Source organism: Equus quagga, chromosome 7 (assembly GCF_021613505.1).
Source record: "Equus quagga isolate Etosha38 chromosome 7, UCLA_HA_Equagga_1.0, whole genome shotgun sequence".
Lineage (NCBI taxonomy): Eukaryota > Metazoa > Chordata > Mammalia > Perissodactyla > Equidae > Equus > Equus quagga.
Window position 1 is genome coordinate 127,186,866 of NC_060273.1, and position 13,947 is coordinate 127,200,812.

The window sequence follows — 13,947 nt, forward strand, 5'->3', positions numbered from 1 at the left end:
TGCTTCTTCAGCTTTGCTGTGAGGCTTTGGGCAAGTTAAAGCAACCTGTCTGGGCTTCAGTTGCCTCACTTCGAAAGCGGTTACACTAATGTCTGTTTTAAAGAGGAAAGGGCTTGGCGCAAACTTCGCACTAACACAAATTCCCTTACTCTTCTTGGGGAGGCGGCTGTGATGAGACACGGAGAGGGAGAAAAACCAGGGGCGTCCTCTCTGCCTTCTGCATAGAACCAGCAGTTATCCGGGACCATCTTTGTAGTGAGCCGGGAGGGGGGCGGGAAGCAGGGATGCAAACTGAGTCCCTGGGCCGGGATGTGCTCTCTGGCGGGCGGGGACGAGAGGCCGGAATATCCAGGGAAGCGCAGAAAGGGCTCTCCCCGGTCTCCCGAAGAGTCGTGGGAACGTCAGGGCAGGACCGCCCAGCGCCCAGAGTCGGGGAAGCTTGGGCACAGGTGACTTTCTCAGAATTTGGTAAGTTTTCTTGGCAGATGAGGAAGGTACAGGGATTTCGGCAACGGGGGTCCCGTGGATGTCCCAGGTGGCGCGCAGCCGCGGTCCCGCCGCGCCGGCTCGGGGCGGGACACTCGGGACTCGCTCACTGAAGGCTCCAAGCTCTCCTGGGATGGGCAACCAGCTCTTCCGCGGGAGCCGCGGGCCAGCGGGCGGGGGACCGAGCGGCACCGGGCCGGCGCAGGAGCCCGGGCGCACCCGCCGGTGGGCGGACTTGGGAGCACGGCGCCGCACCGGGAAGTGATCGCCGCCACCAGCCGCCTGACGCCAGCGGAAGTGCGAGCCCGCGGCGAGCCTGCTCGGCGGCCGGGCGCCCGGGAAGGGGCGGGCGTGGGGCGGGGCTGCGGGGGCCGGGGCCCCAGGGGGGGGGGGGGGGCGGGGCCTCGGCGGCGGGGCGGGGCTTGGCGGCGCCTGTTTGTACCCTGGCCGCGGAGCCTCGGGCTCAGCTGGGGCTGCTCCGCGTCCAGGCGTGAGCCGGAGAGCGAGACGTGCTCGAGGCCTGGGGAAGCCAGGCGGGCCGGAGGGGAGCCGGGAGCGAGGGAGCGCGGCCGGGGTCGTCGGCCGCCGCGATGTCAGCGCGGTGCTGTGCGGGCCAGGTGAGCAGGGCTGGGCGCCGCGCGGGGGCGGCGGATCGGGGACCGGGCCCGGGGCGCAGGCACCCGGGGCTACCCTGGGTGCGCGCCCCAGCTCCTCAGCCCCAAGTAGGGCGGTGGTGGGTCGCTCGGGCTGACCTCGCGCTGCCCTGGTCAGTGCCTCGGGCCTGAGCGTGGCTCTCAACCGTCGGGGAAGCCCTGTGCGGGAAGGGGACACGGGGAAGCCCGAGAGGAGACCCCGAGGTCTTCCCCTCCGGCCTTCGGGACTTAGCCTTGGGTGGGGCGGGCGGGGCTGGGCGGAGGATCCCGACTGCTTCTGAAGCGTGTCGCCGCCCCCCAGGGCGCGAGTGTGGTGCTGAGCTCCGTAGCGCACCCGGCTCTGCTTTCCTGATGAACCTAGGGAAAGGCGTGGGTTTGGGCGACGTCTCCTTTCCCGTGCCCCGAACAAAACTCGGGTCATGTGGCCCAAACAGGTTGCGCATGGCGTTAGCTCTTGTCTTCGAGAGAACGTCTCAAAGCCTGGTTTCCAAACTCCGGTGTTCAGGTCTGGGTGCAGGGAGGACTCAGCCCTGTCTGGACCCAGACACGGTTACCTCGGCTGCCTCGTAGAGCGCGAGCCTTCCCGTTCCTCCTTCCAGCTGAACTTGCCAAAACCTGTTTTGCACCTCTCGCCTATTAAACTCATGATATCTTAACACACATATGTCCACTTGGGATAGGCGTCTCCTCCCGGTTAGTAGTGCATCAGGGCCGAATTAGGAGGTTTTAACCCTTTAATGCTAATTTCACTCTTTCCTGTAGACTTAGAAAAAACTAAGTAGGTAAAGTTTTCCGGACTCGAGCTCCCCCCTCCTTATCCATATTGATTATCAACATTTCTTAGAGAGTTTTAATGGTGTGTTTTCTCAAATGAATCTTTGACTCCGCGGGGCATTCAGGTGCGGGGTTGTTCTTGCTTCTTAATACATGCAGCCCTGCGACAATCGGGGGCCAGCCCATGAGTGATGCCGGGTTAAGCGTGGGTTTCTGTAACCGGCCGATTATACTGGCAGATGATCGGTCCTCTTTCGAGTAGCCACGTGAAGTCATTGTTTGGTTTTTGAGGTCGAATAGGTACTTGGCATGCATTCAGTCTGGCTTTCTCAGAGATGAGGAAATTGAGGTTTCTGACTTGAAGTGTAATGACTTGCCGTGTTGGACAAGAGGAGAGGATGCTTACCGCCTTACCAGGGCTTCTGAGACCTAGGAACTTTCTGAATCTCAAGAAAACTTTGCAAATCTTTCGTTGTTGTTTATTTCCAATCTGATGCAACACTTTTCATTATGTGGTAGTTACCCTACAGGTATTTAGGGGCATCTGTCTTCCCCTAGTCCCTTGAAAGCCGCCTGAGGCTTTCTGTGACTCCAAGCAGTTAATTTAGAGCTCTGAAAATTATTACCAGGACTCAAGTGGGTACTGGAAAAGAGGTATTGGCATGGCTGATATTTTGGCAGTATTTAATCACTTGTTTCTAAAATCCCCCTCTCAGGACTTTGGAAAGAACCCAGTCCTGACCGTTCATCACGGGAAGGTTGACTTCTGCTTTCTTGGGCCTGCTGGAGGCATCTCTGCGGTGGGTCTCGCACAGCTGGGGGTGATGACACTAAGATTTCCTATGCCTGGGGCTGTGAAGTTTACATTTGAAAAGACAGCACCAGCAGAAGCTATCTAAGTCTACAAATCTTTGGTTTTTTTTTTTTGAGGAAGATTAGCCCTGAGCTAACATCCGCCACCAATCCTCCTCTTTTTGCTGAGGAAGACTGGCCCTGAGCTAACATCCAGGCCCATCTTCCTATATTCTATATATGGGACACCTGTCACAGCATGGCTTGATAAGCTGTGCGTAGGTCTGCACCCGGGATCCGAAACGGCGAACCCTGGGCTGCCGAAGCAGAACCTGCGAACTTAACCACTGCACCACCGGGCCGGCCCCCCGAATCTTTTTTTTAATTTGAGCACCTATAAACTGTTTTTACTCACAGTACTTCTGACATTAAATGTATGTAGGGTTTTTTACCCCACACCAACCAATTCCTCAGCTCTCTGGACATCAGCCGGGCGTACAACAATTCAATTCACTTCTGACATCTATCTGGAGTTGGTATCCCACAGGTCAAAGGCTTAGTGCCACAAGACTCCCCCCACCCCACGCCCCATTTCAGACTCCAATCACAAGTCTCCATGGCCTCCCCTATGGGGGACAAAGACCGAATATATATTTCTGATCATATCACAATATCACAGCTCCTACTATGTGCCAGGAGCTGGAGCTATGGCAGTGAGCCAGACAGACATCATCTCTGCCTTCAGTGGTGGGTCCAGTTGGGGCCGGGGTGGGGGACATTCCATAAGCGTGTCAATAATGACACAGTAAGTACTGGTACTGTAACGAGACTGAGTGGCAGAGTGGCTTTGGGTAGGGTTGCTGGGGAAGCCTGTCTGAGAAGACGCCCCTGGAATTGAGACTGATCAGCAAGAAGAGGCACCCGTATCGAGGTCTGGGTAAGGAGCCTTCCAGGGTGTTCAAAGAACAGAAGGGAGTCCAGGGTGGCTGGAGTGTCACATATGAGGTCGAGAGGCAGCCAGGCCCAGATGTGGGTGGAGACTGTCAACCACTGTTGGGAGTTTGGGTTTTATGCCTGATACAGTGAGAGCTGTGGTTTAACTTCTACTTGGAAGATCTCTCTTGGTGCTGTGGAGGCTCAGCTGTATGAAGGACTAGAGTGGGGGTAGGGAGAGCAGTCAGAGCTGTCCATTCAGAGAGGAGTCCGTTCAGAGAGGCAGTTAAGCCTCCTCTTGTGTGCAGGCAGTGTTCTAGGCTTCAGCAGTGAGCAAAAATCCGTCCCTTTGGAGCTTGAGTCCTGGCCATGTGCTGTTGCTGTGGTCCCAGGAGAGAGGAGTAGTGCTTACCGTGGACGGTGCTGGCTTCTGGGCATTCTGTAGAGGCGGAGCAGGACTTGTGCGTGGGGGAGAAGTGGGGTGCGGGAATGGGAGAGATTCTGTTCTTGGCCTGAGCAGCTGGAGAGCTGGTGGTGCCTTGTACTGAGGTGAGGGAGGAGCACGTTTGGCGAGGAAAACCCATAGTTTTCTTTTGGCTTTCTTACTTTTCAGACGCCTGTTATAAATTAAATGGAGATGGCAAGTCACCAGTTGGATGTTTAAGTCAGAAGTTGGAGGTTGGAGATAGGAATTTTGAGCACTTTAACTGAGGACAACTGGGAGCCGTGTGTAACGCGGAAGAGAGCCTGTGCTTTGGGCTCAGGTCTGGGTTTCAGCTGGGGAGTCTGCACAGCAAGGGCTGGTGTACTGCACACGTTACTGACCCTCCATCAACCTCAGTCTTCCTCAGCTGTAGGATGGGTGTGACAGTTCCTCCTCCGGTTATTATGAGGATTACATGTGATAATAGAAATGAAGCCTCTAGTCCAGGGTTTGGCACTGAGAAGGAGAAATCTTAGTTTGTTAGTGGCATTACCCATCTGCCTCTGGACGGTCTCCAGGTCATCTTATTTTATTTTTGCATCGACTCGGATATACACTTAGATTTTGCTTAGGCTGTTGGGTAATGGATGCTGATGGAAGCGGAGATTACGGAAGAGTGGCCATTCAATGCCTTCTGGGTACCCCCGCACTGTGGTAGGCCCCTGGGGACTGGGTGAGGAGCAGAGAGCTTCCTTGCTCTCCTGGAACTTAAGGGCTAGTTGGGGGTGGGAGTGTGGAGGAAGATAGCCACAGAAAATGACAGTACATGCTGTCAGAGGTGAAATGAGATGAGCAGTAGAAAAATCTGGACAGCCCTTTCCAGGCAGTTTGAGGATAAGGCTGTTCGGGGAAGTGTAAGTGTTAATGATGATAATAACAGTACTCAAGTTTATTTCATGCCTTCAGTGTCTGTTTTTACCTATGTTATATCTTCATTCATTCTTCACAAGTTGGGCTGGGTAATGTTCTAAATGGCCTCCTTTTGCAGGTGAGGCGACTAAGTACCAAGAAATAAATGAACTGGACTGATGTTACATGGTGGAGCCAGCCTTGAACACTGGTCCACCTGACTCGAGTTGGGGCTCTTAACTGTGAGATTCCTATTCCTTGTTGTTCGTATTACCATATGAATAAATACTGAGTAACTGTTGCTCATTATTGTTGCTCATAATGGACTTAAGGCAGTTTTGAATACACCGCTGTTAGGCTGTCTCGGTAGACATTGGTGGTTGCCAGTAGTTATGGGTGGGTGACGTGTGGCTTCTTCCTCGTAACGTGGTCCAGGTTATGAAGAAAGCAGGCTCTGCCACACACGCAGACGTTTATTGGCAGCTGGGCGCAGAGCAGTTGTGCAGCCTGATCTGAGGCTTCACGGAGTTCCAGCTCTCGGACCTCCTTGGCGCACCGACGTGCAGTTTGCGTGCTCAGCTGAGGCAGATGCGACAGCATTGCAGTAGGCAGCACTTGACCAAGACTGTCGAACCAGCAGGACCGTGTGGATGGATCCAGCCCGGTGCCGTTCTCAGGTGAAGAGTCCCTCTCTCCTTATAGCCAGTTCCTGTCAGGGCATCAATGCCCAGGCTGAGGTGTTTCCAGCAAGATCATGTTACTTGATTGCTGAGATTTTCCTCACTGAAAGCCCATTTCTAATGTCACTTATGTTAATTAACAAAGCCACGAATGCCACCAGGGACTGTCCATTGTCAGAGATACCTAAAGCCGGACCTTAGTTAAAGTAGTGAGAGCGGGTTTCATTCAGTAACCACTGACAGTAGGGGAAGGAGCCTAGCTCTGTTCTCATTTACATGGAGGTGACTGGGAGCTTTAAAGGGAGAATGAGGGTGTAGGGAGCAGGAGCCAGTGGGGGCCCCAGTAGTCAGAGGAATAAAAGGTCACAACTAGGGTTAGGCCAGCTGTGCGTGCTAGCTTCTGTCCTTCCATACAGACTGGGAGACGGGCCCTGTCCATCCTTTTTTAAAAGATTTTATTTTTCCTTTTTCTTCCCAAAGCCCCCACGGTACACAGTTGTATATTTTTTTTTCAGTTGTGGGTCTTTCTAGTTGTGGCATGTGGGATGCTGCCTCAGCATGGCCTGATGAGCAGTGCCATGTCCGTGCCCGGGACCTGAACCGGTGAAACCCTGGGCCACCGAAGCAGAGTGCGTGAACTTAACCACTCAGCCACGAACCGGCTCCCCCTGTCCTTCCTGATGACCGCATTTCAGAGGAATGGCATTTGGGTCCTTGAGAGAGACGCTCCAGAGTTGTAGGAAATAGCGAAACACCTCAGAGGACAGTGGAAGGAGTCACTGTCGTAAGCCCTTTTTAGTAAATACTCTGGGAAAGGGAGGCTGGGGCCCATCTGAGGTGTTGGCTAGAACAAACAGTAAATTTCTTTGACAGACCAGAGCTTTTCCAGACAAGAACTCACAAGGCAAGAGGCGGCCGGGTCATCCCAGGGATGCGGGCTTGGGCTGCTGGAAGCCGTGCTGAAGTTTGGTCGTGCAGGGCTTTGGGCGGGTTTGCCATGTGCCGAGAGTTCCTGTGGTTCTCACCCTTCTGCTGGGTAAGGAAACCTGCAGTCATCTGCGTGAGAGGGAACCGAAGCCCACGGAGGAGACTTAGAGTGTGCCCTCCGATGACATGCCGGCTGGAATGGGGCTTCCTCATCAGGGCATCCGGCCACCTCTAGGTTGTAGCTTAAAGCAGAAACACACACACAGTCCATGAAGACTTCTTTAAAAAGTCACTTACACACATAATTGTAATGATTTCCCTGAAATGTCCTTCCTTCTCCATGAAACCCAAATCTCTGCTTTTGAGGCCAAGCTCAAGAAGCATTTCCTCAGTAATGATCTTCCCCTTGTTCTGAGTGTTCTCTCAGAACTCCCACTTAGCCTGCCCACCGCCTAGCACTGGGTCATCTGACGCACAGGCATTGACTCCTGGTCCCTGCGTGGATGTGCTTCCTCTCTCCTAGACGAGCACGTGCTACCACCTGGCTGAACCCGCTGTTGAGTGCTTTTGGTTACAAAACTCTTCCCCACAGCTCTTTGTTTATAGTGATTGGAAATGTTAGGTGTTCGTATCACGTGTTGCTTCCACCCTTGGAAGGGATCCAGGCACAAAAGTTCACTCTTTCCATGACTGATGCTTTTTAAACAATTTGGGGTATTTATGAAACATGAGGGAAAAATCATACGTTGTCACCCAGAGAGAACTGCATTTTGATATTTTATAAACCAGTCTTTCACATTTACTATTTATGATTTTACTTTGCAAAATTGGGATTATGTTGTAGGTGCTATATTTGACCCCACTATTTTTGCTGAATTGTGGGGTGACCAAGAAAGTTTTTAACATGCACCAGTCATCTCTCTGCAGCCGTGATTGTTTTCTGGGCTTACATTCGGGTGTGGGTCGTCATTTCTCTAGAGGTGTTACATCAAGTTGAATGCATGAAAGTCAGTTAATAGGCTTCTCTGTTAATAGGTTTTTGTGTTTCACTTCCCCAAAGGCTAAAAATGAAGAAAATCCCTAATTATGCCCCCTTCAGATGGCATCGTCAACAATATATTTCAGTCATTTTCAGCATTTTCTTTAACTTTGATCTTTTTCTTTACAGTTGCTTGTACAGACACCAGCTGTCTCAGTGGTGTCCTAGTGCCTGTTTTCCTGCTGTGCGGAGGTGCTCATCTCGGTTTCAGTGACATTAAGTTTGAATCCTGTGCTGCTTAGCACTAGTATCGGCTCTTTTATTTTTCTATTCGTTTTTATAAAACGCAGGCAGAATGCAGGAAAATGCCCACATAATTGCTCTTCCACGCAATTGCTCTCCCATGCCGACAGAGCTGATGCTTTGCTCATGTTGACCTGTCGGCTGCTGTGCTCATGGGGGAGCTGATACAGGAAGAGCGTTTTGGAGATGTGTTTGTGTAGGTAGCCAGGTTCAGGTTGTTGGAAAGCTGAGTCTGTCACTTACCTTGAGCAGTAAAGAGTGTGAAGGTTGCCATGTTAGGTGGAGAGTTAGGATGAAGGTTGCTGTTTCAGGTTGGTTTTCTTGGGCTGCTTTATAGCTGATCTGGGCGAGCTGACAAATAGCTTTGGGCTGCGGCAGGTCTGGGTGGGATGACCTTGCTGGGAGGGCTGAGGAGGGCCGACCTGTAGGGAGTGGAAGGCAGCCTCTGACTCATCTCTCTGCTGTTGAGATAAAAGCTAACACCCCCATCCCCACTGCTTGTTTCTGCCAGTTCTCTGTATAAATATCACTCTAGATTTCCCACAGAGATTGAATATCTGGGAGTGAGTCAACTCTGAGGCTTGAACATTACTTTTCAGTTTCCCAGGTATTTTAATGTAAATCACCCTTTAGAAGCCTCAGAGAGGGGAGAGCCGAAATGATGGCATCGGCTGATGGCATCGGCTGCTTGCATTTCAGAGCAGTACTGGCCAATTCATCCATGATAGTTTGACGTTAAAAAGGGAGTCCTCATAGAAGATGGTATGTCTGCAGAACTAGCCATTAGACGCAATTCCACTTTGTCCTTTGACTGAGCTGTTTTCAGTATTTATAATTCTAATTGTAAATAAGGATCCTGTGTTCTCTTAGTGTCCTGAGCAGCATTATTAGTGAATTTTCCTTACATGTTGCTGTCGTCAGTTGATTTTAGGGTTGGATGCTGAGAGCAATATCTGTCTAGTTACTAATCTAAACCACCCTGATGGTCCCTGACGATCAGGTTTTCTAAGTAGTCCAAAGTGAATCTTTGCATGCCTAATTAAAATGTATTTTAAAACATTTCCAGTGGGGGTATCCTCTTATTGTGTATTAATTACTTTAATATGTATTAATGATATCTTAATCATTAATGTGTATTAATGGTATTTTAAAAGATTTTTAGCTTGTGTATTAATGATATTTTAAAAGATTTTAGGACATAATCTGGGAGTCAGTGTAGCGTGTGTGTAGGACATTCAAATAGTGGATTGGTTTGATTACATAAAACATCTGTCTGAATTTTAAAGGAAACAGGATTTTACTTTAGGCTTTTCTTCTGTAGTTTGCCTTGTGAGATTAGAGTTGAGCTGATGTGTAAGGAAAACAGCTGTTATGGAAAAACTTAGAGTGAATTTTGAAACAACTTGTGGGTTTGAAGTAAGTTTATAATATATAGTGATTAGACAGCATTTTTCACTCTCATGAAAACTGTGTAGTCAAAACAAAAGTAGGAAAAACACATGCATACAACCCCTTAAATCTTATTTATGTGAAGATAACCAGGAGACATGGAAAATCAGGCTTCTGTTTGTTTAACTATCATTTTTATAAACTGGCCAACTACACTTTGAAACAAAGCCTTCGAGGTCTTTATGGGATTTATTTTCCAATTTTTTGTTCTCCTTTTGTATCTCAGTAGTTTAACGGAGGACTGAGTCTCCTAATGCTCTGATCCTTAGTGTGTGGCTCACCAAAACTGGGGAAGAATTCAGCCTTTTGTTCTTGACTCCATCCATGCTGTTGAACTCCTCCAGTGGCGTTCTCAGAAACAATGGCAGTATTTTGTAACCATAGTAATGAAACTGTTCTCTGTAATAGGATTCGGTAGCAAAATGAATTTTCTTTGGCTTTGGTAGTATTACTGCTAAGGACCCTAGGACATTGTTGATTTATTTCATTTGATGTTTAAAAAAAAAGCTAACCACCCCTGAAGCAATATGTCAAGTGATAAATATTCATTGGGTACCTAGCGTGATATAATTCAGAGCGAGTAACTAGGCTGACTTTCATGCTTGGGAATGACTAGTGACTTGATGCTGGATTTCCTTGTGTATAAATAAGATTTCTCCTCAGGCAGAACTTCTTGCAGACCCAGATTGAGGTTTGTGTACCTCAGCTTTGGACCTTTCATGCCTGGGAAAGGGAAGGGAGCAGGAAGTCCCTTGGAGGAGACACTCCCCTGGGAGGAGACGAGCCCACCCAGGGAGCATGTGGAGAGCTGGGTCCCCGGGAAGGGGCTCTGGGGCTTCCGTGCAGCCAGCCCTGCAGCCGCACACGCAGTCGTGTCTGTGTGTTCTGAACACTTTTCCTAGAGGAGGGTCCTTACCGTTTCTCAGTTTCTCAGAGGGATCTTCTGACCTCCAGAAACCACATATAGAATGGGAAGGGAAAGGCCAACAATAGAGACATCTCCGCTGAAAAGGCAGACGCTCCCTGTAGCAGACAAGGAAAGAAAGAAAATTAAGTGAGGGTACCGGCTCCCTGGAGGGGAAAGAGCCTGGGGGTGAGGGGTGGGGGGTAGGGGGCAGTTTTCGGCTTTGTCACAGGACACCAAGAAGTTAGTAAGAGGGAGATGGGGAATCCTGGGGGGGGGTTTGCAATGTTTATTGCAGCACTGTTTACAATAGCCAAGACGTGGAAGCAACCTAAGTGCCCATCAACAGACGAATGGATAAAGAAGATGTGGTACATATATACAATGGAATACTACTCAGACGTAAAAAAGAACAAAATCATTCCATTTGCAATAACATGGATGGACCTTGAGGGAATTATGTTAAGTGAAATAAGCGAGATAGAGAAGGACAATCTCTGTGTGACTCCACTCATATGAGGAACTTAAAAATGCAGACAAAGAGAACAGATTAGTGGCTACTGGGGGAAAGATCGGGTGGGGGGTGGGCACAAAGGGTGAAGGGGTGCACTTACAACACGACTGACAAAACAATAATGTACAACTGAAGATTCACAAGATTGTAACCTATCATTAACTCAATAAAAATTCAATTAAAAAAAAGAATCCTGGGGGCGGGGGGTTTGGCAGCCTTGCTTTCTAGGAGCAGAAGCTACAGTGCTGTGGGTTGGGGAGTGCTGGGGAGCTTAGGAACTGAAGCCAGGGAGGGTCGGTTATTATCTTTTAAGACCTGTAGCAATGGACGGGGAGACCAGTAGCTAGTGGGAGATGTGGGTTTCAGTGGAGTGTGGTTTGGTGCTGATTTGAATGGATCGCCGAGGTGGAGGAGGAGCAGGGGACAGCCCGAGCACTTTCGGGGCTGGCTCTTGATGGGTGGTGGAGAAGAGGCTTGGACACCTCCTGTCTCCAGATTGCAGGATGCTGAGTGAAGTTCATTTCCTCCATGTACTGCTGTAATCTGCCAAAATTTAGTCTGGAGGTAGCCTCTATCTCCTTGATTTTCCTCTTCTTCCTCCTTCAGCCCTGCCCCCTCTTTTCTGTTTAAGTTGGTTGAATCTAATCCATGGCATTTTATTCTCCTTTGGAAAATTTTGGAGAGGCAAGTCTAGTTCTGGAGAGATCAAGGTTTTGCTATTTGGGTGTTGATTTTTGAGGCAGGTTGTGAAATTGGATACTTCTGGAAGAGGCTTTAAAAGGCATCCCTTTTAATTCTCCTTCTGAAGCTTAGCTGTCTTTTTTAAACGCCTCTCCTAAGTGTACGTCTGGTGTGTTTGAGCCTCTCCAGTGCTGGGGAGCTCACTGCTGTTCCCAGTTCTTAAGTTTTTCTTTGTTCATCAAATGGGGGAAATTTGTGTCTTGTCTCCCTTATATGATTGTTGAAAGGGATCAAAACAAGACGATATTAAGACTCCTCGTTATCTGTAAAGTGGTAATGCAGGCGTGTCAGGGTTCACTGCAGGAAACTGAGACCACTCTAGGTATTTTCAGCAGAAGATGTAATGTAGGGAATTGGCTGTTGACGAAATAAAAGAACTAGAGGAACAAGAATCCGGGGGGCACCCTTGAGCTCTTGGATGTAAGAACACACCACTGCAGCAGGAACCTGGGAGTCTGGAAGCCGCAGCTGCTGCCACCGTGACTGCCTCTAGACACCCACGCAGCTGGTGGCTTAACCTAGGAGCCCTGAGTGTGGGGGTTGCATCTGCCTGTCCTGTCCCGGGACCTTGCCTGGCAGCTGACAGGACAGCAGGCGGTTGGCCCCCACCTTGTTTTCACCTTCCAAATGTTGTGAGTGTTGTTGCTACTTGTCAGGACCCTAACAGCAAAGAGTCTGGGAAATGTTTCACTTTCCAGATTCTTCTCTCTGGGAAGACCCATAGAAGAAGGTGGCAATGGAGGCTGCAGGAGACGGCCGTCCATGTGGAGCACAAGCTATGAGGAGTCAGTGTGATAAACTCCACTCTCGTGAGCACCATACTTCCTGCCCATTGTCGCTTGATCAAGGGGGAATGATAACCTCAGAAGTAAGGCCAGTGTTGATGGGGTTGTCTTAGAGGCAGGAAGATGGAAATGTGTGTTGTGTAACTGATTTTCCTCCCTCTGGTCCCTTCACTGCGTGATCCTTTTTCCACACCACCAGCAGATCGTTCCTTCTAGTGAAGTCTGGTTCTAATTGTGTCATCCCCTGCCTGATTTTTCAACACTGATCGGGGTTAATGTAGTAGATTTTCTAAATGCAAGTCCTCTGTAAGAATCTGTTATGGGTTTGTTCCAAGATAACATATTGTAACTGGCAGTTTACTTCATACATGTGCTCTCAGTCATTCCTGATATTAGTAATTTGTGTCCCCCTCACCTTTTTTCTTTTTGGTGAGGAAGATTGGCCCTGAGCTAACACCTGTGGCAGTCTTCCTCTATTTTGTATGTGGGATGCCGCCACAGCATGGCTTGATGAGTGGTGGGGAGGTCCCTGCCTGAGATCCTAACCCTCGAACCCTGGGCTGATGAATTGGAGTGCAAGAACTTAACAACTATGCCACTGGGCCAGCCTCCCATCCCCCCTTTTTAATGACTCTAGCTAGGAGTTTATCTATTTTGTTAATCTTGTGACAAAAACAAACTTTTTCATTGTCAGTTGTTTGTTTTCTATTTCATTGATTTCTGCTTTTTATTTCCCTCCTTTTACTGTGACTTTAATCTGCCCTTTTATTGATTTTTAAGGCAGAAGCTTAGACCGTTATTTTAAATCTTTCTTTTCTCTAAAATAAGTAAGTAAAGTCATATTTTACATCCCACACATTTTGGTATGTTGTATTTTCATTATCATTTAGTTCAAAATATTTTCTAATTTTCCTTGTAATTTTTTTCTTTCACCTGTGGGTTATTTAGAAGTGTGTTTTTATTTTCCAAATATTTGGGGATTTTCCAGACATATTTTTGCTATTGATTTCTAATTTACTTTTGTGGTGATCATAGAACATATTCTGTATATATTCATTTCTTTTAAACCTATTGTTTTGCGGCCCAGAAATGGTAGATCTTGGTGAATGTTTCATGTGCTCTTGAAAATAACGTATATTCGACAATTATTCGTATAGTTTTCAAGTTGTTTGCTGATGTTGCTCAAATCTTCTCCATCTTTACTGATTTTTGGTGGGGGTGGGGGGTTCTAATTCTATCAATTACTGGGAAAAGAGCATTAAAGTTTCCAATTATGATTGTGTTTTTGTCTCTTCCTCTCATTAGTTCTGCCAACTTTTGTCAATATATTTTGAAGCTCCATTAGGTGTACACACATTTAAGATTGTTGTATCTCTTTAATGAATTGATCCTTTTATGAAATGATCCTTTTATATCTCTAGTAATGCTCATATATTTATGATAGAAAACTTGGGAAATACAGAAAAGCATAAAGCAAATAAATATCGTTTGTAATCCCAGAGAACAAACTCTGTTAGTATTCTGTTTTATTTTATTCTAGTATTAAAATAAATAAGACCATTCTCTATGTAGTTTTATATCCTAACTCATTTTACATAACGTTGTGAATATTTTCTCATATCATAAGAATTCTTAAAGCAAACATTTTAATGGCTGTATTACATTTAATTGATCATATCAACTTATTTATTTAT

General features: G+C 48.1%; 1 protein-coding gene across 3 annotated transcripts in view; it reads left to right on the plus strand.

Moving 5' to 3' along the window:
* Nucleotides 1-923: 923 nt before the first annotated feature.
* The window catches only part of SERINC5 (serine incorporator 5), an 84,844-nt gene continuing 71,820 nt past the window's right edge, over nucleotides 924-13,947 (plus strand). The window contains exon 1 of one of the 3 annotated variants that reach the window (XM_046666697.1): nucleotides 924-1,103. In XM_046666697.1, coding sequence (XP_046522653.1) covers nucleotides 1,077-1,103 — 27 coding nt within the window. In that variant the 5' untranslated portion in view covers nucleotides 924-1,076. Of the gene's footprint in view, nucleotides 1,104-5,606; nucleotides 5,649-6,567; nucleotides 6,688-13,947 lie in introns of those variants that run through there. The other 2 variants (XM_046666698.1, XM_046666696.1) reach the window with 2 other exon arrangements.